Below are 27,194 nucleotides of genomic sequence, written 5' to 3'. Positions count from 1 at the left end.
ACTTAGTTGTCTGATGTTACAGACCAACCCCCATTCCCTTTGCTGATACATCAGCAAAGGGAATGGGGGTTGGTCTGTAACATCATCTACTTAAGCTGTAGCAAGATTATTTTCGAGAGCAAGGGAGGCATCGTCACGCATTTGGACAACATCCTGGCTTTGGCGCTCCAACACTACTGCAACTGCATTGTTGAAAAGGTACTTCCTGTTTACTCTACTTCTCCAGTGTCCCCTCCCTGCCTTCTTTACCCTTCCCCTCCAAGAAAATGCCTGGCCTTGGATGGAACAAGGGGGGTGGGACTATTGCAGTTCCTTTAGGGGAGGTAAGAAGGAGTCCCTAAAGAATTTTCCTACCTCTTTCATTTGTCCAGAGAATGTGCCCCTAGGGTAGGAGAAGAAGCCTTTCCCAACTCCTGTTCATTTACCATCCAACTAGACATCCTTCAGGAGAACTTACTTGGTAAAAAGACAATAACTTGAGTGACAAGAAATCTAGCTAGGTTGGTCCTAACTTAAGAGTAAGTATGAAGTTCCAGAAAGAGGTTGGTAAGAGGGGTGGCCTCTTCCCCATAAAGAGGCCACAGGCTTTGCTTTCCTAAGCGGTCCTCAGAGGGAAGAGTCAAGATCTCAACCTAGAGAAAGCTATGGAAGCCTCAGCTTCTTGTCTCCCAGATTTTGTGTAGGTAGTTTTCCCTTAACCCAAGATCATTCCTACCTTGGAAACCCCTGAGCATACCGATTGATTCAGGATAAGAACTTGAAGCTGGAGTACCTGGGCCCCTTAAGCAAGCTAACAAACATCATTAGCAGCCAGTCTATGGCCTTTCAGTTCAAGTTCGTTCAGAAACTAGAAATTGTAACCTTCATGGTGGTAAGTACAACTCAGGAGGATGATGGTGGAAATGCACGGAGGAGGGAGAGTGGGTCCTCAGGGAAACCATGGGCAGTGTTCCTGGGCTTGGCCTGGAGGAGAAAAGTCCAGATTTTCTAGTGTCCTTTTCCTACTTTATTGTTCCTTTTCCTATCCTCAGGGTGGGTGTGAGTACTGTGGGGAAGGTATGCTTGGGAGTAGGAGAGAAGGCCTATCCTTCTGAGTTTTTGGAAGTCCCTGAAAATTCTAGGTTCTAGTTTCTTGTGAATACAGTGTGGGGTGAGAAGAGGCGGAAGGAGGCAAGAAAAATATGTTCATATCCTCTTGGTCTCTCTTCTTTGGGTGGGTGTATTACAGGAGTTAATCAGGGAGGAGCCATTGAATTCCATCTCCAGCTCCCTTAGGCTGAAGGCGATGAATATCATCACTGACTTCAGGTAATGGGTGTTCGAGCCACTCTGTCTTCATGCTTTGAGTAGATTTCAGTCCTTTATTCCCTAGTCTGTCCCCAGCTCATTTTCTGCTTCTGCTTCTAGTCACAGGGGGCCCCAGGCAGTAGTATACATCCACCATACAATATCTGCCACCTCCTTTCACCAAGATTTTTTTGGATGGGATTTTGGAGCTCCTGGCAGAGACCACCTCTCTCATCTTCACAGGCATTTGCTGTTGCTTCTGGTTCAGGCTTTCTTCTGCTTTCAAGGCTGTTCCTGGCATTGATAAACTTTATTTAATTTCCTTTTTCTTCTTTTGTTTCTTTTTCTTCTGGTAACTTCTTACTGCCACCTGTCCCTCTCTGAACCTTCCTCAGCTGTTATTCCTGGGCATTACTGTTTCATTACATTTTTACTACTTCCTCCTGGATCGTAGGAATCTCAGTCCCCTCACAGAGGTGGAAGAAAGAACAGATCTTCTCCGAACATGCTGTAAGAGTGTGCTCTGCCTGCCACCCACAGAAGTTTTGCTGAAGGAGGCATCCAGTTCCCAGGAGGCCAAAGACACTGTGGTGTCTCTTTGATGTTTGTCTCTTTGTAAGTTGTGTGGTTTGTTGTTGTTGCTGTTGTTGTTTTATTGAGAGGATGAGAAATATAGATTTGGCAGTTACACATAAGGCTCTTCTACCTTCTTTGATAAAAATGCGATCATCTGAAGAGGTTACCAGGTCATATAGTCTGAATGTTCCTCATGATATGTACTTCTTTCTTGAGAGCACTCATTGATTACTGCTGTCATACTTTAAAATTCTGGCCCAGAAGAGGACACTCAAATCTAATTTTTAACTGTTATACAATTGAAACCAGTTTGAAAGGTTCAGACATGATTTTACTAAAGGCGCATGGATAAATACGTTTAGAGAATCCCAGGTGCAAGAGAACTGAATCCATCTCCCACAGAGCCTCTAGTATTTCCTTGAGGGAAGGAAGAGCAATTCACTTTACTAATTTGCATTTGTATGTTTAATTCTTAGGAATTCTTTCATGTTCTCTGATTACTCCTTTATCTTGATTGGTTGTGCTTGTTTTATTGATGCCACAAACTCTTGATTTTTTTGAGGGTATTAGTAAGAATCTTGAAAAATAAAAGTTTCTATTTTCTGAATTAGGTTAGCTTTTTTGAGGGTCAGTTGGTCTGTTTGGGCCTCTTCTTCAGCTGTCTGGTGATCCTTCTTTGTCAGTTCATATTTATTTATATTATGAAGTTCGTATTTATTTATGTTGTATTATTTATATTATGTACCATTCTCTGTATGGTACATATAGAGAAGGCTGAGGTGGGTTTCCTCTGGTTGTATTCCCATGAGGTCTTCCTCAGTGTAGGTATAGTTAGAGAGGGAAGGTATTTTGACAGGATTTGCCCATGTTTGGGGTAAGCTGGGAACTCCCAGTCCACTAGGACAAACTGAACATCAGGCAGACATTTGTGCTCTGCTGAAAACAACAGAAGAATTGGTTCAAGTTAATAGGAGGCAAATGGCACTTTAAATTTTAGGGGAAACTGTGGAGCAGAATTTCTCAAGGAAAAGCTTCCTGGGAGAGCTAGAGCACTGAGCTAAAGTTTAGAAGGAGGGATGGGGCTGACATCTCCGCAATTCTTTGAGTTCTCTCTTCTCCCCTCAAGATTTGTACAGGGAGACCCTGCAATCCCTTCTAAAGCTATTAGAGACACTTAATTTTGAGATGACTTCTTGGATGCAGTACTTCTTGGAGGTCAGTGAGAAGAAGCCCTTGAAATCAGTATATTGGTTTCCTAGGGCTGCCGTAACAAAGTATCACAACTGAGTGGCTTCAAACAACAGAAATCTATTCTCTAACAGCTGTAAAGGATGGAAGTCCAAAATCAAGGTAACAGCAGGGTTGCTTCCTACTGGAAGCTGTGAATGAGCTTCTCTCCTAGACTCTGGTGATTCCTGGCAGCCCCTGGTGTCCCTTGGTTTATAGACATACCATTCTACATGTGAGTGAAATCGTGTGGTATTTGTCTTTGGCTGACTTATTTTCCTTAGTGTTATATGCCCTAGATCCTTCCATGTTGTTACAAATAGCAAATAGCCAATAGCAAAATTTCATTCTTTTTTATAGCTGAATAATATTTCACTGTGCATGTGTGCATGTGTTTGTGTGTGTGTGTATCTAACATTTTCTTTATCCATTCATCTATCAGTGGACACTTGGGCTGCTTCCATAATTTGGCTAGTATAAATAATGCTGCAATAAATATAGGGTGCATATAACCTTTCCAACTTGTGTTTTTGTATTTGGGGGGTATATACCCAGTATATATACCGGATCATAAGGTAGTTCTATTTTTCATTCTTTTGAGGAACCTTCATACTGTTTTCCAAGTGACTGCACCAGTCTGCATTCCCACCAACTGTCCTTGAGGGTTCCTTTTGCTCTACATCCTCACCAACACTTTGTTGTGTCTTATCTTTTTATTTTAGTTATTCTGACAGGTGTGAGGTGATATCTTATTATTGTTTTAATTTACATTTCCCTGATGATGAGTGATTTTAGCATCTTTTCATATTTCTTTTGGTCATATGCATGTTTTCTTTGGAGAAATGTCTGTTCATGTCTTTTCTTTTTTTTTTTTTTTTTTTAAGATTTTATTTATTTATTTGACAGAGAGAGACAGCCAGAAAGGGAACACAGCAAGGGGAGCAACAGACAGAGGGAGAAGCAGGCTCCCCACCAAGCAGAGACTCTGATGTGGGGTTCAATCCCAGGACCCTGGGATCATGACCTGAGCATCATGACCTAAGGCAGATGCTTAATGACTGAGCCACCCAGGCACCCCTCTTTTAATTGAATTATTTGTTTTGTGTATGTCAAGTTGTATAGGTTCTTTATAAAATTTGGATACTAATCCTTTATGGAATATGTCATTTACATGTATCTTCTCCCATTCCACAGGTTGCCTTTTCCTTTTGTTGTCTCCTTTGCTGTGTGGAAGTTTGTTTTTTTGTTCTGTTTTGTTGATGTCACTCCAATATTTTAATTCTGCTTTTGATTCCCTTGCCTCAGGAGATATATCTAGAAAAATATTGTTATGGGTAATGTAAGAGACATTACTGCATGTGTTCTCTTCTAGGATTTTTATGGTTTCAGGTCTCACATTAGGTCCTTAATCCATTTTGAGTGTATTTTTCTATGTGGTGTAAGAAAGTGGTCCAGTTTCATTCTTTCACATGTAGCTGTCCAGTTTTCCCAATATCATTTGTTGAAGAGGCGATCTTTCCCCATTCGTATTCTTGCTTCCTTTGTAGAAGATTAACTGACTGTATGATCATGGACTTATTTTCGGGCTTTCTATTCTGTTCTATTGATCTGTGTGTCTGTTTTTGTGCCAGAACCATACTGTCTTGATAACTAAAGCTTTGCAGCATAACTTGAAATCTGGTATTATAATACTTCAATCTTTTTCTTTTTAAAATTTGCTTTGGGTATTCATGATCTTTTGTGGTTCCATACAAATTTTAGGATCTTTTGTTTTAGTTTTATGAAAAATACTTGCATAAAATCTATAGATTGTTTTGGGTAGTATGATTGTTTTGGGTAGTATGGACATTTTAACAATATTGGTTTTTCCAATCCATGAGTATGGACTATCGTTCCATTTGTTTGTGTTATTTCAATTTCTTTCATCAGTGTTTTATAGTTTTCAGAGTACAGATCTTTCACCTCCTTGGTTAGGTTTATTTCTATTTTTTTATTATTTTTTGGTACAATTATCAATTAAGTTGTTTTCTTCTTAATTTCTCTTTCTGGGGACGCCTGGGTGGCTCAGTTGGTTGGACGACTGCCTTCGGCTCAGGTCATGATCCTGGAGTCCCGGGATCGAGTCCCGCATCGGGCTCCCAGCTCCATGGGGAGTCTGCTTCTCCCTCTGACCTTCTCCTCGCTCATGCTCTCTCTCACTGTCTCTCTCTCAAATAAATAAATAAAATTTAAAAAAAAAAAATTTCTCTTTCTGATGTTTCATTGTTAGTGTATAGAAATGCAACAGATTTCTGTACATTGATTTTGTATCCTGCAATCTTACTGAATGGATTTATCAGTTCTAGTAGGTTTTTTTGTTTTGTTTTGATTTTGGTAGAGTCTTTTGGTTTTTCTATATATAGTATCATGTCATCTGCAAATAGTGAAAGCTTTACTTCTTCCTTACCTTTTTGGATGCATTTTATTCTCTTTTCTAATCTGATTGCAGTGATTATGACTTCCAGTGGTATGTTGAATAAAAGTGCTTGTCTTATTCCTGACCTTAGGGGAAAAGCTCTCAGTTTTTCACTATTAAGTATGACGTTAGCTATGGGTTTTTCATATATGGTCTTTATTATATTGATGTATGTTCTCTCTAAACCTGCTTTGTGAAAGGTTTTTATCATGAGTCAATGTTGTACTTTGTCAGATGCTTTGTCTGCATCTGTTGAAATAATCATATGGTTTTTATCCTTCTTCTTATTGATGTGATGTATCATGTTGATTAAGTTTGCAAATATTGAACCACTCTTGCATCCCCAAAATAAATCCCACTTGATCATGGTGAATTATTTTTTTTAAGGTATTGTTGGATTCCATTTGCTAATATTTGTTGAGGATCTTTACATCTATGTTCAGTGACTTTGGCCTATAATTCTCTGTATTTGTAATGTCCTTCTTGGTTTTGGTATCAGGGTAATGCTGACCTCAGGGAATCAATTTGGAAGTTTTCCTTCCTCTTCTATTTTTTAAAATAGTTTCTTTAAATATTTGGTAGGATTCACCTGTTAAGCCATTTGGTCATGGACTTTCATTTGTTGGGACTTTTTTTTGGGGGGGGGACTTTTTTTTGTTGTTTTTGTTTTTGTTTGTTTGTTTGTCTTTTCACAGAGTCAATATCATTGCTGGCCTTCAGTCTGTCCAAATTTTCTATTTCTTCCTGATTCAGTTTTGGGAGGTTATATGTTTCTAGGAATTTACCCTTTTCTCCTAGGTTGTCCCAATTTGTTGGCATATAATTTTTCATAATGTTCTTTTACAGTCCTTTGTATTTCTGTGGTGTTGGTTGGTATTTCTCCTCTTTCATTTCTGATTTTGTTTATTTGAGTCCTCTCACTTAAAAATTTTTTGATGAATCTGGTTAAAGGTTTATCAATTTTGTTAATCTTGTCAAAAGCTGGCACCTGGTTTCATTGATCTGTTCTACTATCTCTTATTTCTATTTCATTTATTTCTGCTCTAGTCTTTATTATTTCCTTCCCTATACTGGTTTGGGGTTTTTTTGTTCTTCTTTTTCAAACTTCTTTAGGTATGAGTTTACGTTGTTTGTTTATTTTAGATTTTTCTTGCTTCTTGGGGTAGGTCTGTATTGCTATAAATTTCCCTCTTGAAATAGCTTTTGCTGCATCCCAAAGATTTTGGACCATTGTGTTTTCATTTTCATTTGTTCCCCTGTGTTTTCTGATTTCTTCAATTTGTTGGTTGACCCTTTCATTGGGTCATACATAGTAGCATGTTATTTTTTTTTTAAGATTTTATTTATTTATTTGAGAGAGAGAGCAAGCACACAAGGAAGGCAGAAAGGAAGAAACAGGTTCCCTGCTGAGCAGGGAGCCCGAGGTGGGGCTCAATCCCAGGACCCTGGGATCATGACCTGAGCAGAAGGCAGATGCTTAACCAACTGAGCCAGCTAGGTGCCCCAGTAGCATCTTATTTAACCTCCATGTATTTGTGTTCTTTTTAGATTTTTTTTTGTAACTGATTTCTAGTTTCACAGCGTTGTGGTCAGAAAAGATACATGGGGGATGCCTGGGTGGCTCAACTGGGCATCTGCCTTATCCTAGGGTTCTGGGATCAAGCCCCATGTCAGGCTCCCTGCTCAGCAGAGAGTCTGCTTCTCCTATTCCCTCTGCCCCTGCTACTGCTTGTGCACCCTCTCTCTTGTCTTTCTCTTTCAGATAAATAAATAAAATCTTTAAGAAAAAAAAATAAAGATGCATGGTATGACTTCAGTCTTTTTTAATTTGTTGATTCTTGTTCTGTGGCCTAATGTTATCTATTCTAGGGAATGTTCCATGTGCACTTAAAAAGAGTGCATATTGTGCTGTATTAGGATGGAATGTTCTGAATAGATCTATTAAATCCATCTGGTCCAATATGTCATTCAAAGCCATTGTTTCCTGTTGATTTTGGGTTTGGATGATCTGTTCATTGATATAAGTGGGGTGTTAAAGTTCCCTACTACTATTGTATCTCTAGTGATTACTTCCTTTATATTTGTTATTGTTTTATGTATGTGGGTGCTGCCATGTTAGGTGCATAAATGTTTACAATTGTTATATCCTCTTGTTGGATTGTCCTCTTTATGATTATAAAAGGTCCTTCTTGGCCTCTTGTTACAGTCTTTGTTTTAAAGTCCATTTGTACAATGTAAGTATTGCTAGTCTAGCTTTCTTCTCACATCCATTTGCATGATAAATGTTTCTCCATCTCTTCACTTATAATCTGCATGTATCTTCAGGTCTGAAATGAGTCTCTTGTGGACAGCCTATAGGTGGGTCTTATTTTTTAACCGTTCTATCACCCTATGTCTTTGATTGGAGCATTTAGTTTATTTACATACAAAGTAATTGTTGACTCTTACGTACTTACTATATTTTTATCACTTTTTAATGGTTGTTTTTGTAGTTCTTCTCTGTTCCTTTCTTCTCTCATAATAAGTTGGGTTTCTTTCATGATATACTTGTATTCTTCTCTCCTTATTTTTGCATGTCTATTATTGGTTTTTTATTTGTGTTTACCATTAGGTTTGTATATAAAATCTTCTGCATATAACAGTCTATTTTTTTTTTAAGATTTATTTTATTTATTTATTTGACAGACAGAGATCATAAGTCCGCAAGAGGCAGGCAGAGAGAGAGGAGGAAGCAGGCTCCCCACAGAGCAGAGAGCCCGATGCGGGGCTCGATCCCAGGACCCTGGGATCATGACCTAAGCTGAAGGCAGTGGCTTAATCCACTGAGCCACCCAGGTGCCCCTATAACAGTCTATATTAAGTTGATGGTCACTTAAGTTTGAACTCCTCCATCCTTTTACTTTATGAGATCCTCGACTGAGTTTTACAGATATACTTTTTTATATATACTTTTTAAAAAAGATTTTATTTATTTATTTGACAGACAGAGATCACAAGTAGGCAGAGAGGCAGGCAGAGAGAGAGGAGGAAGCAGGCTCCCTGCTCAGCAGAGAGCCTGATGTGGGATTTGATCCCAGGACCCTGAGATCATGACCTGAGCTGAAGGCAGAGGCTTTAACCCACTGAGCCACCCAGGCACCCCCACATGTACTTATTTTTACTGCTTTTGTGTATCCTACTTTTCTTGCTATTTATGGTTTTTCCTTTCTACTCAAAGAGTTTCCTTTAACATTTCTCATAGAACTGATTTAGGGGCCATGAATTCCTTTAACACTTATTTGTCTGGGAAATTATCTCTCCTTCTAATCTGGATGGTAGCATTGCTAGATAGAGTATTCTTATTGGCTGCAGATTTTTTCCTTTCAGCATTTTTAAGTCTATCATGCCACTCACTCTCTTCTGGCCTGCAATGTTTCAGCTAAAAAGTCTGCTGAGAACCGTAAGGGATTTCCCTTGTATATAACTTTTCTATTGTTGTGTTTAAAATTCTCTCTTTATCACTACTTTTGCCATTTTAATTACTATGTTTCTTGGTGTGGACCTCCTTGGATTGATTTTGATTTTGTGCCTCCTAGATCTGGATTTCTGTTTCCTTCCTCAAATTGGTAAGTTTTCAGTTATTATTTATTCAGACGAATTTTCTGCCCCTTTTTCTCTCTCTTCTTCTGAGATCACTATAATGCAAATGTTATTATACTAGGTATTGTCACTGAGTTCCCTTAGTCTACTTTCATTTTGTATATTTTTTTTTCTTTCACCTCGTTATCTTGATTCTTTTCAATAGTCTGTCCTCCAGGTCACTGATTTGTTGTTCTGCTTCTTCTAGCCTGCTATTAATTCCATCTAGTGTATTTTTAATTTCATCTATTATATTATTCATCTCTAATTCATTCTTTTTTATTTCTTTGTTAAGAGTCTCACTGATGTCCTCCACTCTTTCATCAAATCTATCTTTAGGAACATTACTTTATTTTTATTAGTATCATTTTTTGAAAGGTTTTATTTGTTTTGTGACAGAGAGAGAAACAGTGAGAGAAGGAACACAAGCAGAGGGAGTGGGAGAGGAAGAAGCAGGCCTCCTACTGAGCAGGGAGCCCAATGTGGGGCTCAATCCCAGGACAAAGGCAGATGCCCAATGACTGAAACACCCAGGCAGGTGCTCCATGAGCATTACTTTAAATTCTCTATCAGACATATTACTTATCACCATTTCACTTTGGTCTCTTGCTGTGATTGTTCCTGTTCTTTCATTTGGGACATATTTCTCTGTCCCCTCCTTTTGTGTAACTTGCTATGTCTGTTTCTGTGAGTTAGGAAAGTCAGCTATGTCCCCTACTCTTGAAAGTGGTGGTCTTATGAATAAAAGGTCCTGCAGTGTTTTGCAGTGCCCTGTAGTCCCCTGTTCACCAGAATCTGGTGATAAATGTTTGGCACACATCACACATAGGAGATGCCTATGTGTGATGTGTGTACCTGTTTGTCGTGGCTGAGTTGCTTTTGCCTTCAATCCAGTCCTCTGCAATGGCAGATAGGTATTTGCCTGTTGTGGGTGGGGTTTGGCCCCTGTCTGGTTAGTACACCAGTCTGGCTCCACCTTGGCCTTGAACTGAATCAGACCAGGCATTTTTCAGACATGCAATAGCACCAAACTTCAAGGTACATTCCCTGTGTTGTCCCTAAGAAGTTTTCGTTGATGGGTAGGGCCTGTAGTCCCACCAGCTGCCTGCCTGCCACCCACAGCTGGGGCAACAGTTTGACTGGTGTGTGTGCTGATCTTTCCCTCTTCCCAGGGCTGAAGTCACTTTGGAGTAGTGCTGGCCCCTGTTGTAGCTGCTTGTACACTGCCAAGCTTGCGTCACTACTTTGGATGGGGTCAGGCCAAGAGTACATTGGAGGAGGTGGGTCTGAAATGTGCTCAGGGCAGGAAGTGCAGTGTTCACAGATTTTGTGAACTGGTCCTCTGGGGGAGGGGACCCACAGCACTGGGACTGGGGCAGGCGTGGCTGGAGATAATGGATCTGCAGACCCTTTGGGGAGGGAGCAAAATGTGTGACTTTAGCAAGTGAGGTAGGTAGTGGTGCCTTACTGGTTTCCACAGATGGCTCTGTGTTTATTGGGATGGGGGGAGGCAGGGGAGAGAAATGGCACCTGTCCACTCCTTTGTTCCTGGAGAAATTTCCCAACAATCTCTGTCCCTCTAGGACCCACTCTGAGATTAGTAAACGCTCCCTCCCAAGTGTCCCAGGCATTTTTCAAACTGCTGCTTCTAGCTCCATCTCTGCAGGACTGTTTTTTGTGCTGTCCCTTTAAGAGCACCCTTCTAGCTCTCCCACAGGCAAGTCCTGCTGATGCTTAAAATTCCAGGTCTTAGGTCTGCTGGTTGTAAGAACTGAGGAAATTTAGCCTCTCTGGTTTTCAAACCCAAATGTTATGCGGTTTGCCTTCTCTGTGTGGGCTTCCTGGTGTGATAGTCTATTCCTTTCCCTCCTCTGTCCAGGAATCCCTTCCTCCAGTAGACAGTCCCCCAGGTCTGTTTAGCTCCCCACCATATGTCTCCTGTTCCTATCCTCTTTGATCTGGCTGTTCTTTACAGGTAGTTGTGGAGTAGTTCTGCCAGCCTTTGGGTCATTTTCAGGGTTATGTACAATGAAGTCAGTGTTATCTGATTGTATCTGTGAGATATAATCCAAAGATATCCACTTTCACCACATGTATTCAACATATTACTGGATGTCCTAGCCACAGCAATCAGACAAGAAAAATAAATAAAAGACATCCAAATTGATAAGGAAGAAGTAAAGCTTTCACTATTTGCAGATGACACAATACTATATATAGAAAGCCCTGAAGATTTCATTTAAAAAAAAAAAAACCTACAGAACAGATAAATGAATTCAGTAAAGTCTTAGGATGCACTAATATATAGAAATCTGTTGCATTATTATATACTAATAATGAAGTAGCAGGAAGAGAAATTAAGAAAACAATCTCATTTACAATTGCACCAAAAAAATGATAAAATAACTAGGAATCAACAAATGAAGTAAAAAGACTTGTACTCTGAAAACTATAAAACATGGAAGAAAGAAACTAATTTCATTTCTTAATGTCATTAAATATTCAGACATTCCAGTTGATTGGTTTTTCTCTTAATTCTCTTAATCTATAGATCGTCCTTCTATCATTTTTTCCTTGAAATTTATTTGTTGAAGAAACCTAGACATTTGTTCTCTGAATTTTCCACATTCTGGATTGTGCAGATTACATTCTTTAGGGGCCACATAACAAATTCCTCTGCCCAAATCTTTCCTATAAATTGCTAAATCTAGGATATGTTATATTCCGATTTTGATTATCAGACCTAGATCATGAATCTGATGAATTTTTGGCAAGATTACTTCAGAAGTAGTCTTGTCTTCTTTTAAGAGGCACATAATGTCTAGTTGTCTTCTGGTGGTATTCAGACTTTTTAAAAAGAATTAACATGTAATGTTTTATTTGTTTCAGGGGTACAGGTCTGTGTTTCATCAGTCTTATACAATTTACAGCACTCACCATAGCACATACCCTCTCCAATGTCCATCACTCAGTCACCCCATCCCTCCCACCTCCCTCCCCTCCAGTAACCCTCAATTTGTTTGCTGAGATTAAAAGTCTCTTATGGTTTGTTTCCCTCTCTGGTTTCATCTTGATTCAGTTTTTTTCCTCTCTTCCCCTATGATCCTCTGCCTTGTTTCTCAAATTCCACATATCAGTGACATCATAAGATAATTGTCTTTCCCTGATTGACTTATTTCGTTTAGCATCATACCCTCTAGTTCCATCCACATCTTTGCAAATGGCAAGATTTCAATTTTTGATGGCTGCATAATATTCCATTGTATATATACACCACATCTTCTTCATCCGTTCGTCTGTCAGTAGACATCTGGGCTCTTTCCATAGTTTGGCTATTGTGAACATTATTGCTATAAACATTTGGGTGCAGGTACCCCTTCAAATTACTGCATTTGTATCTTTGGGTAAATATTCAGTAGGTCATAGGATAGCTCTATTTTCCACTTTTTGAGGAACTGTTTTCCAGAGTGGCTGCACCAGCTTGCGTTCCCACCAACAGTGTAGGAGGGTTCCCCTTTCCCCTCATTCTCACAACATCTGTCATTTCCTGACTTGTTCATTTTAGCCATTCTGGCTGGTTTGATGTGGTATCTCATTGTGGTCCTGATTTGTATTTCCCTGATGCTGAGTGGTGTTGAGCACTTTTTCATGTGTCTGTTGGTCATTTGGATGTCTTCCTTGTGGAAATGTCTATTCATGTCTCTGCCCATTTCTTTTTTTAAAAAAAATATTTATAATTACTATTAATTTTCTTTTTTAAAATATTTTATTTATTTATTTGACAGACAGAGATCACAAGTAGGCAGAAAGACAGGCAGAGAGGGAGGGGGAAGCAGGCTCCCTGCCGAGCAGAGAGGCCGATGCGGGGCTCAATCCCAGAACTCTAAGATCATGACCTGAGCTAAAGGTAGAGGTTTTAACCCACTGAGCCACTCAGGCACCCTCCTCTGCCCATTTATTGATTGGATTATTTGTTCTTTGGGCATTGAGTTTGCTAAGTTCTTTATAGATTTTGGACACTAGCCCTTTATCTGATATGTCATTTGCAAGTATCTTCTCCCATTCTATTGATTATCTATTGGTTATCTTTTGTCGACTGTTTCCTTTGCTGTGCAAAAGCTTTTTATACTGAAGAAGTCGCAATAGTTCACTTTTGTCCTTGCCTCCCTTGCCTTTGGTGATGTGTCTAGGAAGAAGTTGCTGCCGCTGAGGTCAAAGAGGTTGCTGCCTGTGTTCTCCTGAAGGATTTTGATGGATTCCTGTCTCACATTTAGGTGATTCATCCATGTTGAGTCTATTTTTGTATATGGTATAAGGAAAAGGTCCAGTTTCATTCTTCTGCACATGGCTATCCAATTTTCCCAACACCATTTGTTTAAGAGACTGTCTTTTCTCCATTGGATATTCTTTCATGCTTTGTTGAAGATGAGTTGACCATAGAGTTGAGGGTCCACTTCTGGGCTTTCTGTTCTGTTCCATTGATCTATTTGTCTGTTTCTGAAGCAGTACCATACTGTCTTGATGATAACAGCTTTCTAATAGAGCTTGAAGTCCAGGATTGTGATCCCACCAGCTTTGGTTTTCTTTTTCAACATTCCTTTGGCTATTCGGGGTCTTTTCTGGTTTTATATAAATTTTAAGATTATTTGTTCCATTCTTGTGAAAAAAAGTTGATGGTATTTTGATAGGGATTTCATTGAATGTGTAAATTGCTCTAGGTAGCATAGACATTTTAACAATATTGGTTCTTCCAATCCATGAACATGGAATGTTTTTCCATTTCTTTGTGTCTTCCTCAATTTCTTTCATGAGTATTCTGTAGTTTTCTGAGTACAGATCCTTTTCCTCTTTGGTTAGATTTATTCCTAGGTATCTTATGGTTTTGGGTGCAATTGTAAATGGCATTGACTCCTTAATTTCTCTTTTTTCTGTCTTGATGGTATTGTATAGAAATGCAGCTAATTTCTGTGCATTGATTTTATATCCTGCCACTTTACTGAATTCCTATATGAATTTTAACAGTTTGGGGACTGAGTCTTTTTTTTTTTTTTAAAGATTTTATTTATTTATTTGACAGAGAGAGATCACAAGTAGGCATAGAGGCAGGCAGAGAGAGAGAGAGAGAGGAGGAAGCAGGCTCCCTGCTGAGCAGAGAGCCCCATGTGGGGCTCGATCCCAGGACCCCGGGATCATGACCTGAGCCGAAGGCAGATGCTTTAACCCACTGAGCCCCCAGGCACCCCAAAGATTTTACTAATTTATTAATTTATTTAACAGATAGATCAGAAGTAGGCAGAGAGGATGCAGAGGGGGGGGGCTCTTTTGGGTTTTCCACATAAAGTATTGTAGCATTACTGTTCATTACTTTTGGTGATCATTGCTTTGATTCATTCATTCATTAGTGGCTGAAAATTGGGGATCTTCTTTTTAAAGAAAGACCTTGTTATTGAGATATAACTTGCTACAGTAAAGTGTAAAAATCTTGTGTGTATACTTAGATACATTTTTACATATGTATAAATATCATATCAGGATATAGGACATTTCCAATACCTCAAAAGGTTCCTCTTCCACTGAATAACCACTGATACTGATAATCAGTATTCTGACTTCTATCACATAGATTAATTTAGCTTGTTCTTAAACTTCACATACATAGAATTTTATAATATGTACTTTCTTGTGCCTATATTATTTCCCTTTAATATTTTATCTGTGAGACTCACCCATGTTGTTACATGTAGCATCAGATCATTTTTTATTTCTATGTAGTATTCTGTTGAATGAACATACCTCTACTTATTTTTGCAAAATGATGACATTGTAGTTCTTTCACTCCTTACTCATTTTTATCAGGAATTCTTCTATAAAGAGAAATTGCCTTTATAAGTTATTTGTTTAGTTTGAGGTATAGCTCATCTAAGAAAGACAAGATAAATGCTGGATCATTTTTCTTTATCATTTATCAAAGTAATGAAGTAATTCCTAATATTCTCCAAGGATGACTACCAAGGGTTGTTTCTCTAGTATCATTTGAATTTAAAATGAATTTTGAAATGCTTCATATATTTTGATCAGTTACAACTATTATTCTTAATGATCCCATCTTTGGTCAATGAGAGCCTCTTCAGGTTGGCTCCTGAATCCCTTTAACATGACTTCCATAGTCTTCCATAAACTTGCTCTCCAGTATAATATCTTGTATATTTCCTGTCTCAGTCCTGGAACAAACTGTTACTCCAAGGAGCAATGATTGCTCTTAGAGAAAAATGGCATTTAGAGATCACAATCTTTGTGCTGGGACATTTCGTCAGAGTCTGGCTATGAGGAAGACTTGCGGCCCTCCCACTAGAATTGCTTATATCTTCAGGAAGAATGTGTTTTCTTATCAATGCAGCATTAGTCTTCTCTTCCATTTGTTGTAGACTTTTCATCTGCTACTCTTCTTTTTCAATTATGAATTGCTGTTTGGTTAGACGCATCATTGCCAGATGGATTGCTGTAGGTGGACATATTAGTGCATCTTTGGATCAGTGGTATTTAGGGCCCATAATTTACCAATGGTGAGACACTTACAGATTGTGTTCCAAGTAGAAATCATCCAAAATTATATTTCTTAAACATATTTATACATAATTCAGCCAGAAGTCTGTGAATACAGTGATTATTTTTTGTTATATTTGTTATTTATTTGTTATTTTTGTAATTTGTTATTACCAAGTTCCCTTTCTACTGAAGAATGGGAAAACTTTAGTAGGGGAGGCATTGGGGTATGTTGACCCATTAAAATGAATTACAGTCAATATTATTTCAGAGCCACTGCCTTCATTTGAAAGGAGATACTAATTGAAGATGTTTCTAGCACCTAGATAAGGCAAAATTGGGGGCTAGAAGAATGAAGCTTCTGGTGTCAAAGCCATATATAACCAGCCTATAAGCAAAAGAAATCCTATTCTCAAAAGTGTTGTCCTGATCCTTTGCAGAAGTTCAGGTTACATTTCTACCCTCTGGAACACAGCTGAACAGACCCCTCACCCCTCGTTTCATTCTCTTCTTCCTTTAGGTTCTGGACACATGGCTGAATTCCCAAAAGGACAATGAGAGGGAACGGGCCATGTGGTGTGCTGCCCGTATTCTTGGCTTCACTGCAAAAATGAAAACGTTGGAGTAAGTGTGAGCCTGCCCTGGAGTCTAGGCCTCATTCCTACCCTTACCTCAAACTTCATCACATATTACCTAGCCTCAAGTACTCATCCTGCCCTCCATTTCCTTGGCTCCACCCTCTATTTTCTTTTGTGCATCCTATTGTCTCTCTTTTCTCCCTTGGACTTTTTCCCTACTCACCAATTCGGTTCCATTCCACTGGGTTCAGTTTGATTCCATTCATCTCAACAAGCAGTCACTGAATACTCACCTTGTGCCAGGCACCATGCCAGGTATTACAGTGGATGCATAGATGACCGAGATATTTATGCATCGTGGAGCTTTACGGTCCAACTGGGGAGAGAGGCATGCATAGAACAAACTTAAATAGAAGGCGATAATGATTGTAAAAACTCCAAATACAGTAGGAATAAAAGATCACAACACAAATGAAGTACAAGTGAAATGAAATCTTCCTAGAGGAGGGGACATTTGAGCTAGGCTCCAAGAATGAGTGCCGTGCCAAGAGGCAAAGAAGAGGGACAGTGTAAGGTCATTCCAAAACTATGACCCAACACACCTAAGTCCATTTCCATTAACCTCACCTAGTCTCACCTCTTCTATCTCTCATGCATCCCCTCTTCTTCTCTTCTTGCTTTGACTCAGCCAGAGAGAGTGGCTGGGGTAACCTGTGACTTCCAGCTCTCCTCCCCAGATGGACATCGAGTTCACTGGGCTGGGGAATTTGGTAAGGCTGCTGGCCATGCGCTGCCAGGACCCAGTGGACAACATCTGCTTCCTGTCTGCAGAGGCTGTCTACAACCTCTACTGCATCCTCCTGCTGCAAAAGCGTAGGGAGAATCTCCTCTTTTCACTTCTGCTCCGGCCTCCCACCTCCGTTTGGTCATTCTCTCACATGCTGTCCTAGAAGAGTGAGAGCTAAGCAGTTCCCTGAGCATCTTCCTTCCAACGAGGAGCCTGCCCCTAGACCCCAGCATATTCCCTCCTGGGACAAAATAGCTACTAAGCAAACAGTTCTTTTGAATTAGTTTGTCCTCCTCTGGCTAAGCCCTATACCCTGACCCCCCCCCCTCTGTCTCTGCCCTGAGGCAGGCAACACAGGGGCTCCTTTGACACTGGCTCTCACTGTTCCTTGTGATCTTGCTGCCCATTTCTCTACTCCCTTCCCTACGAGCCTCAAGTTATGCCAAGCTGACTCAGTTCAGTGGGTGGTTTGGGTTGGGCAGATGGGAAAGCGGGCAACCTGAGACACCTTCTGAGTGTCTGAGGGGTGGGGTCGGGTGTCTTTGTTTCAGAGATGGGAAGGAAAAAACAGGGCTTGTGGGAAGAAGAGGGCACGAGTGAAGTCTATAGCCCCAACGTGTTCTATAACAACACCTTTGAGATTGCCAAGGTGAGAGGGCGGTGCCAGAGACTGTGGGAAGAGCCTCAGCCTCTCATCCGCGTTAGGTTCTAGACCCCGAGGTGCAGAGGGGGGTGGTCCTTTCCAGCCCAACTTCCTTTCTATTCTTTTGCCGCCTGGCCTGTGAACTCTTGCCTTGGGGGATGTTTTCCGCTTGTTCCCACCACCCTCCCCTAAACATCCTGGACCCTAATGCGCCTTCCTTATCTGTTCTCCCCCAGAAGCATCTGCTTCATGCTAAGAATGCTTTGTGAGTGATGTGTAGGTTCAGCCCCTGCCTCAAAGATCCCATCACTCTGATCCTGGTCTCAGCCCTTCTCTCCCAGCACTCTGCCCCTGGGGCCTCTGATCTGTGAGCCCCTCAGAGCAGCTGAGGTCAGTGTTCTCTCCCTCCCAGCCCCAAAGACTCTGTTCCCAGGAAAAGGGTCTTCTAGGTGCTAGGCAGACGGCACAGGCCTGGGACAAAGCACTCCAGGTTCCCAGGAGAGGCTCTCTCTACCAGTGCTAACAAGAAGGTGGGGCAGGCTCTCTCCAGCAGGAGGCCCCAGGGCAGGTAGCCTGACACCACCCTGTTGCAGGCCTTTGCAGAGTACTTCACGCAGGTGCAGCTCACCACCCTGGTGCTGACGGCCATGGAGGGCCTGACCGACAGCAAGGTCAAGGTGTCTCTGGCGCGGCCCAGCTGATGAGCGTGGTCATGAAAGAGCGTGGCGGAGACATGATTAAGGTAGCGTGGGGCTGTGGTGGGAGCTCTGACCAGCACACCGGTCTGGGCTCTCCCCTGGCTCTGTCCCTAACCAGCCAAAGAGTCCTGGGCAGTCCCTCTCCCCTGGAGGCCTTGATTCACTCTCTTTTAAAATGTAGACTCGGGGGGTGCCTGGGTAGCTCAGTCGGCTAAGTGTCTGCCTTTGGCTCAAGTCATGGTTCCGGAGTTCTGGGATAGAGCCCCTGTCAGGCTCGCTGCTCAGCAGGGAGTCTGCTCGCTTTCTGCCTCTGCTGCTCCCTTGCTTGTACTCTCTCTTTCTCTCTCAAATAAACAAATAAAATCTTAAAAAAAAAAAAAAAAAAAGAAAACATAGGGTTGGGCTAGATTTTCTCTGGGATCCCCTGAGCTCTGACAGCTGCACTCCTGAGTACTTGGAACAGCTCTGCCTTCGATCTGGTGGGCTGGCTTATCAATTAACTACCACCACATGTGGGGGTATGAGCCCCGTGAGGCCTAGTGCCAGAGCACAAGAAAACGTTGTGGGGGGATTCACCCTGATTGCCTAGGGGTGTCAGGGGGCTTCAATTTCTGGGAAGGGTAAGGCTGCGGATTACAAACCAGTAAGCTCATGGAATGACTGAGCGTTGAGTAAAATTTCTTTCAGAATAACATATAGAAGTCCACATTTCCCACTCCACTGAAAAAATTTTTTAAATGAGGCCACATAGGGCAACTCTATGGGCAGCCAAGGTCCCTTTTATATGTGGCATGGGCTCTCCAGGCTTTCCTCTCTCTGAATCTCCTGACACCCATTGCCTTCACTCATTTATATGACTTGCCTGGTCTAGGTACCAGAAATGGAGGTGTGTCCTTGAAGTAGTAGAATAAAATGGACTTCCTGGAGACCCATATATCAGGAATCTGAGGGCCAAGTCAGAGTCCTGTGGTACACCCACCTCCAGTGCTAACTGCCCCTGCAGTTTCGTGGGTTGAAACTTGATCTCAGTGGGGAGACAAAGACCTGAAGTGTCCCCAGGGATTTTGCCTTCCTTCCTGGAGTCTCCTGTGTCTCCCAAGTAAGCTTGGAGCGACTCTCTGAACTCTGGGCTGTGGGCAGGCCTTCCATCATAGCAGGCCTCCATGAGCTTCTGGAGTTCTTTTGGTGACCCCTGCTGGTCTGGCCTCTGGCACCCTAGAACTCAGCCTTAAGAAGAGTATCACTGGCAGGATTACAAGGATGCCTTGGGTCTGGGAGTTGGTAGATAGGGAGGAGGCGGGTAGGCTCACTGAGACTCCTGTGGCTCCTCCCTATAGATTGAGGAAATCGTGGAGGGGATCCTGGACCGGCTCAACTCCCAGCTGGAGCTCAGCACAAAGGAGGAGGTTGTGCGGTGCATGTGCTTGCTGGCCAGCAACAACACCCAGAGTGTTGTGCTTTTGCTTCTCAGCAAGTCCCTGCCTTGGGATAGGTACCTCTCCCAGGGCTTGGGAATACATTCTCCAGCCCAGCAAACCCTCCCCTCCCTTACCCGAGCTCCACACAAAAATGACTTTTCCTCTGGGATGCTTTCCCTCTGACACCAACTGAACTTCATCTCTGTGTTCTCTGGCCAAGTCTAGACCCTGAGAACCAGCCCTTCATGGGCCCGAGACCAGACTAGCCCTAGGAGGTTGGTCACCAGGGCCCATGACATAGCTGTCCCCGGGTCCTGCAGAACCAGTCTGGCCCTATGGAAGGCATTTGGCACCCAGCGAGAGACCACGATCAGCGTCCTGCAGCTGCTCATAGGCATCCTGGAAAAAACCCACTCCAGAGAGGAGACCGAGGAGATGGCCTTCCAGCCTGTGGCGGTCAGCATGAGGGAAGGGGGGACTCAACGACTTACTGTTCTGGGACTTAGGGGCAGATCTGAAGGTCAAGGGCTGCAGGGTGGGAGCAGGTCTTAGAGGAGCATTCACTAATACTGTGCATTCGAGGGGCACCTGGGTGGCTCAGTCGGTTGAGCATCCCACTCTTGATTTCAGCTCAGGTCCTGGTTTCAGGGCTGTGGTATCCAGCTCCCTGTTGGGCTGCGTGTCCTGCGGGGAATCGGCTTGAGATTCTCTCTCTTCCGCTCCCTCTGGCCCTCCTCCTGCTCATGCTTTCTCTCTGTCTCTAAAATAAATAGATAAACCTTTAAGGAAGTGCTATACTTTCGATTTGTACTTTACTTCCTTTTTCCGCTTGTATATCTAAGAACTGAGTGATGTAGAGAGAACGAGGATTGATCCCATTTTTGGACAAGGAAACTGATGTTTAGAGCTAAGCAGCTTTCTCTGTCTCCTGATTCTGGGGCTGGCACTCCTTTTTCCAGGGCCTGGGGGGTAGCACAAGGGTTGGAAGCAAAAGAGATTTGGTTGCCTGGAGTAGACAAAGTAGTCCCGACATCATTTTCGGCTAAAAAGTTCGAGTTGCTTCCCATTCTCTCTTTGATGTCAGGGGAGTGAAGAGAAAGCAGGCTGCCTGTGTGCAATCTCATTTCCCTAAGGAAGTGTGGTGGGCTTTCAGTCCCTAAGGGCTTCTTACAAGCCTGAGTCAGAGTGACTGTGCCATTTGGGCAGTGATGGGGAGGGCAGGGTGGGACTCAGTGTATGGGGCCATGGTACCATCTTACGTCTTCCTCTGCTGTCTCCCAGGTGACATGTGTCCTGTGTGAGATGCTCTCAGGGTCCCTATGCCAGGAGGCCGTCCAGGAGCTCTATCCCTGGCTCTTGATGGCTATATTATGTCATCTCTGCTGGGTGATTGAGCAAAATGTCCCCCAGAAGATGGTGGTCTATAGCAAGGAGGGGGCCCAGGCAGCAAGAGCAAGCCGTTTGACCCCACGAGGTAAGCCTAACCCCCTCATGATGGATGGCTGGGACTAGCCAGTTCCAGAGGGCCCTGGGCAACCCGTGTGCTAGAATATTCTCACATATATTCAAGCTTCTCATTTCTCTTGTTGTATGCACACTTCAGCTGACTCACTGGACATATCATGTCCCTGTTTGTAACTGCACAGGAAGAGAGTCAACTAGATGGTGGGCGGCAGGGCAAGCCCATATCTAGGTCATTCTCTCCATGTGGTTGGGGCCACTCGAATCTCTTTGACCTTTGGCTTGGCTTTGTTACTAGTTCTGTTGTCTTGCACAAGTCAACGAGCGGGATTCCATTTTCTCATCTCGAAAATGGGGGTTTGGGGCGCCTGGGTGGCTCAGTGGGTTAAAGCCTCTGCCTCCGGCTCGGGTCATGATCTCAGGGTACTGGGATCAAGCCCCGCATCAGGCTGTCTGCTCAGCAGGGAGCCTGCTTCCTCCTCTCTCTGCCTGCCTCTCTGCCTACTTGTGATCTCTCTCTCTGTCAAACGAATAAATAAAATCTTTAAAAAAAAAAAAAAAAGAAAAGAAAAAGAAAATGGGGGTTGACTCTTAAATGTGTGGTTATCACACTTTTTAAAAAATTTTTATTAAACCTCAGGATATTCTACTCAAATGGAATCTATGTTAAATGAAAACAAATAGACCCAATAAGCAGAGATTTTCTGATGAGATGGGTGTGGAGGTAAATCTATATCCTAACTCCATTCTGTGCCCTTGGAGAGCAGAAGTGGAAAACCAAAGCACTGAGATCTCTCTATAGTTTTTTTTGGAGGACTCTGTGGTTGGATGAGGGCCAAAGCTGAAGGAGTGGATGGGGAGTCAGAGATGGATTTCACAAGAACCATGGATTTTTGTCAGCAGGAGAGCAGAACACAGCAACCAGAACGGAAACTGTCTCCTGACTTCCCAGCACAGGATACAAATGAAGGCATAATGCCTTGTCCACCCTTTTGTCCCTTTCTTTTCTTCACCAATGGTCATGACCTTCAGTTGTGCCCTGGAGGTCGTGAAGTTGGTGTTCTTGGCTGCTGCATATGATGGAGTGGTGACCTATGCAAATCAGCATCACTGCTGGGACCTTCTGTTCTGCCCCAGGTTTTTACAACATGGGGATCATGGACCTGACAAGGTGAGGCTATTTCCCCAGTGACCCTGGCACCACTCTAGTCTCCTGACCCCAAGATCCCGAGTCCCAGCCTTCAGCTGTCCCTTCCCCACCTCCCAGCCCTCTGGTCTCCTGATTCCTCAGCCCTCACAGTCTTCCCTATTCATGCCCACTGGTCCCTTGCTACCTCCCTGCCCCCCAGCAACTGCTGGCTTCCTGTGTCCCACCCCAGCGGCATTGTGAAGACCTGTGAGCCTGCCGTCCTGCACCGGGTCCTCAACCTTGTCAGGAACTACCTCTATAGCTCCAGCTACCATCGGAAGATCCTGGCCAGGACTTTCTATGCACAGGTGAAGCCTGGGGAAGGGCCCACAGCCTGGGCCATTCATTTCCTGGGCTGAGGAGTACTTAACAGAAATGTTAAATAAGTAGTCCCCGAAAGAGGACTTAGGACAGAATAAGACTGAGCCATTTAAAGTGAGATTTCCTTCTCTGGCACTTCAGGTGCCTGGTTAAAGGAGGCAAGAAAGCCTGAGGAGGGAGCCAGTAGCTCAGCCTCCAGAATGATCTGTGGATCCTAGCATCTGACTCAAGATTCAAACTTTACCAGCATTATCCTCCCTCCTTATCTTAGTCTCCAGCCCATTTGTACAGATCTGCCATTGCTCTCAACCGGACATACTCCTTACCTGAGTGGGGTACCGAGGGAGGACTGAGGTGGGTGCAGGGTATCATGAATCTTTCGCCATCCATAGCAGTTGTCTCCTCATACCCACAGCTCCTCTGGCACCGGTCAGTGGCTCAGACTCTGGGACAAGACTTGCTGAGCAATCTGATCAAGTGGGTCAAAGACCCCAACCTCATTATGAAAGAAGTCGGGCTTCGTGGAATCAGTAACCTGGCACTGTACCCAGGACAAGTAAGAGTGGGGAGGACCAAATGGGAGTCAAGTTTGAGTCCTTGAAGTACTTAATTTACCTCCCTGGGGTCTCTTAGTGACCTTGGGGTTAGCATGTTCCCCAACCTCTCATCCTAGGGCAGCACAACATCTGGCCTGTAGACTTACATAGACTGGTCATTGGGCCTCCCAAACCCCATGAACACTGGCCTTCTACTTCCTGGGCACATCCAGCCCCCGGATTGCCCATGTCTGTTTCTCTTCAACACCCATCTGTTTTCTCAAAACCCTGTTCCCAGAGGGTTGCACGATTCCCAGGGTGAGTGATCTCTGCCTTCTTCCAAACAGTCAGAATCGCTGAAGAGCCAGGTTCCATTTTTGCGAGACTTGCAGAAGAATGAAGCACGAGTAACAGTGCAAGCAGTCAAGAGCCTACGGAACATCATCTGTCATGGGAAGGGAGAGGACACGAAGGTGGTTTTTTTGCAGCATCTCCAAGCAACTTCGTCCACTCATCAATAACGTATGGGCCTAAATCCCTAGGATCATTTGGGAACGTATGGGCTGGGCTGAAAAGGAATCCTGGAAACTGAGTCAAGGGCACTGGGCAGGGCTGTGGAGCAGTGGTGGAAGGCTGAGGTCATGGAAGGGCAGCCAGAAGGAGACTTGGCTACTGGAAGCCGTGTATAAGATTGCCCCCAATGCATTCCCTATTACAGCCCCAGACACACTCATCTACCTATTCTTCCACCAGGAACCACTGGAGGGAAAAAAATGACATGCTGCTGTGAAACTGGTTCTGGAGTAAAGAGTGGGGAGACGGGCGCCTGGGTGGCTCAGTGGGTTAAGCCGCTGCATTTGGCTCAGGTCATGATCTCAGGGTCCTGGGATCGAGTCCCGCATCGGGCTCTCTGCTCAGCAGGGAGCCTGCTTTCTCCCCTCTCTCTCTCTGCCTGCCTCTCTGCCTACTTGTGATCTGTGTCAAATAAATAAATAAAATCTTTAAAAAAAAAAAAAAAAAAGAGTGGGGAGACAACTCACAGCTCTACCCTCTTTCCAGACAACACAGGAGCCCCAGAAGGCTAGCAGCCTTGTGGAAAGGACCCAAAGGTTCAGGAATCTGAACTGCCCAGAGCAATACCACCTTGTGTCTTGGTCTCCCTACAGATGGCAGAATTTTAGAGCCAAAATAGACTTGACAACAGACATGCATGTTTTCAATGCCCCTATTCTGGCATCTTCCATTTTTGAATTTGGGATCTGAATTAGTTTTATATGGGTCTCTTATCTTCTGTGAGCCTGGACATTCCATGATGGCAGGGACGATGTCTGATTCATCTAGTTTTTTATTTTTTTAAAAAGATTTTATATATTTATTTGAGGTGAGGGGGGTCGGAGGGAGAGAGAAAGAATCTCAAGCAGACACCCCTCTGAGAGTGGAGCCGGATGCCAGAGTCTATCTCACAGCCCTGAAATCATGACCTGGGCCGAAACCAAGAGTCAGATGCTTACCTGACTGAGCTGCCCAGGCAACACCTGATTCATCCATTTTTACATGTTTTAAAGTTCACCATGTATACTTAACAAAGCCTGAAGATAATATCTTTATCTTCCACCCAAACAATTAAAGGACCTTAGAATGATTTAACTCTGGGGTGCCTGGGTGGCTTCATCCACTAAGTGTCCAGCTCTTGTCTTCAGCTCCAGTCATGATCTCAGCACTGTGGGATCATGCCCTGTGTCAGGCTCTCTGCTCAATGGGTGTCTGCTTGAGATTCTCTCTCTCCCTCTCCCCTGACTCTTCCCCCCATTTCACATGCTCTCTCTAGCTCTTTAAAATAAATAAATGATTCTTTTTAAAATTTTTATTATTATTATTATTTTAATTTATTTATTTCACAGAGAGAGAGAAGTCACAAGTAGGCAGAGAGGCAGGCAGAGAGAGAGGGGGATCTCTCCCCTCTGAGCAGAGAGCCCGATTTGGGCCTTGATCCCAGGACCCTGAGATCATGATCCAAGCCGAAGGCAGAGTCTTAACCCACTGAGCCACCCAGACCCTCCTGATTTTTTTTAAAAAAGAATGATTTAACTTTAATGATACCCTCCCATATCATAGACTAACATTGTCTAGGATTTTAGTTCCACAGTCTTTTTTTTTAAAGTTTGTTTATTTATTTGTTTGTTTGTTTATTTATTTATTTATTCATTTGACAGAGATCACAAGTAGGCAGAGAGCAGGGGGAGGCGGGAACAGGCTCCCTGGTGAGCAGAGAAGCCGATGTAGGGCTCGATCCCAGGACCCTGGGATCATGACCTGAACCAAAGGCAGAGGCTTTAACCCACTGAGCCACCCAGGCACCCCATTTCCACAGTCTTTTAAAATCCCCAGATTTGGGCTTTGTGTCATTACCAGCATCATCATTATTGTCTTATACAGTCAATATTTATTTTGATTTATAAACATGGACAAACGTCTTTGCCGTCCTTTTCTTCTCCCAGCTCTCTTCCCTTCTGGATACATTTTTTCCTTCTTCCTTTGTATTTTCTTTCTCAAGGCTCTGTTAATCGGAAACACTCTCAGTCTTTGTCTGGAAATGTCTTTATTTTGCCTCACAAGTGTCTTTAGCTTTAAGTAGTTTAGTAGGTGCTGGCGTGGACTACTTTGGGTTTACCCTGGTTGGGGTTCTCTGAGTTTCTTGACATCTCTGTTTATGTTTTTCACCAAACTTGGAAGGTTTTCAGCCATTATTTCTTCCAAGTTTTTTTCAGCACTATACTTTTTCTTCTCCTTTTAGAAATCTGATACACAGATGTTTAGGCTTTTTGTTATTCACCCATAGGTCCCAGGGTTTTATGCATTTTCAATCACTTTTTCGTTTTTTGTTCAGACTGGATACTTTTTATTGCTCTGCCTTCAAGTTCACTGATTCTTTCCTGTGACACTGTTTTGTCAATGAATGTACCCTGTCTTGTATTTCTCAGTTCTCAAGTTTCTTTTTGATATATTCTGTTTCTTTGCTGAAAATTTTTATTTCTGTATTTATTTCAAGAGAGCCCATTGTTGCTTTTTTGGAGTATTTTGTATAGTAACTGCTTTTTGTCTTTGCATGCTGAGTAATTTTGGATTGTATCATGGACACTATGAGTATTAGGTATATGACTCTGGGTGTCACCTAAATCCTATGAAGAATGTTGATATATATTTTTTAAAGATTTTATTTATTTATTTGACAGAGAGAGATCACAAGTAGGCAGAGAGGCAGGCAGAGAGAGAGAGAGAAGGAAGCAGGCTCCCTGCCGAGCAGAGAGCCCGATGCGGGACTCGATCCCAGGACCCTGAGATCATGACCTGAGCTGAAGGCAGTGGCTTAACCCACTGAGCCACCCAGGCACCCAAGAATGTTGATATTAATTGCATTAGTAACAATTGACCTGTTTAACTTCGGGCTGCAAGTTCTGACTAGCCTTCTCTGTGTGTGGACTGTGATTGCAATGTCAGTCTTGAATTCTTAGTCTTTGCCATTCTGAGTTTGAGCCACCCACTGGCCAGCCTGAGATCTGAACCATTGTCTCTGCTGTAGTTCAGTTTTCAAAGTTGGTGGTATGTGTTTTAGGGTCAGATATGCATGGAGTGAGCACAGGAGTTCATAAACAACTTTAGAGGGTCACTTTCTCTGGCTTCTCCCTCTCCGTTGCTTTCCTGGTTTTACTGTTCTTTGGGGTTCACTTTTTCCAGTTGTCTTGCAAAAAAGCTGGTGCTTTAGTTACTCTGCAATGTCAGGCACTTCTGTGACTGTGCCCACAACTGGGCCAAGTGGCATGAGGGCAGAGGAAATAGAGCAATGGGGTTTGTCCATC

General features: G+C 42.9%; 1 protein-coding gene across 1 annotated transcript; it reads left to right on the top strand.

Moving 5' to 3' along the window:
* The first annotated feature begins 110 nt into the window (after positions 1–110).
* Positions 111–21,342, top strand: LOC131839700 (maestro heat-like repeat-containing protein family member 1). The gene is made up of 8 exons (XM_059187459.1): positions 111–1,308; positions 1,742–1,902; positions 16,227–16,330; positions 17,623–17,720; positions 18,308–18,456; positions 19,750–19,904; positions 20,151–20,286; positions 21,112–21,342. Exons 5-8 carry the CDS (start codon positions 18,415–18,417, stop codon positions 21,340–21,342), a joined length of 564 nt encoding a protein of 187 aa, XP_059043442.1. The 5' UTR covers positions 111–1,308; positions 1,742–1,902; positions 16,227–16,330; positions 17,623–17,720; positions 18,308–18,414.
* The last annotated feature ends 5,852 nt before the right edge of the window (positions 21,343–27,194 follow it).

This window comes from Mustela lutreola, chromosome 8 (assembly GCF_030435805.1).
Source record: "Mustela lutreola isolate mMusLut2 chromosome 8, mMusLut2.pri, whole genome shotgun sequence".
Taxonomy (NCBI): domain Eukaryota; kingdom Metazoa; phylum Chordata; class Mammalia; order Carnivora; family Mustelidae; genus Mustela; species Mustela lutreola.
This window is presented reverse-complemented; position numbering and strand designations above follow the sequence as displayed.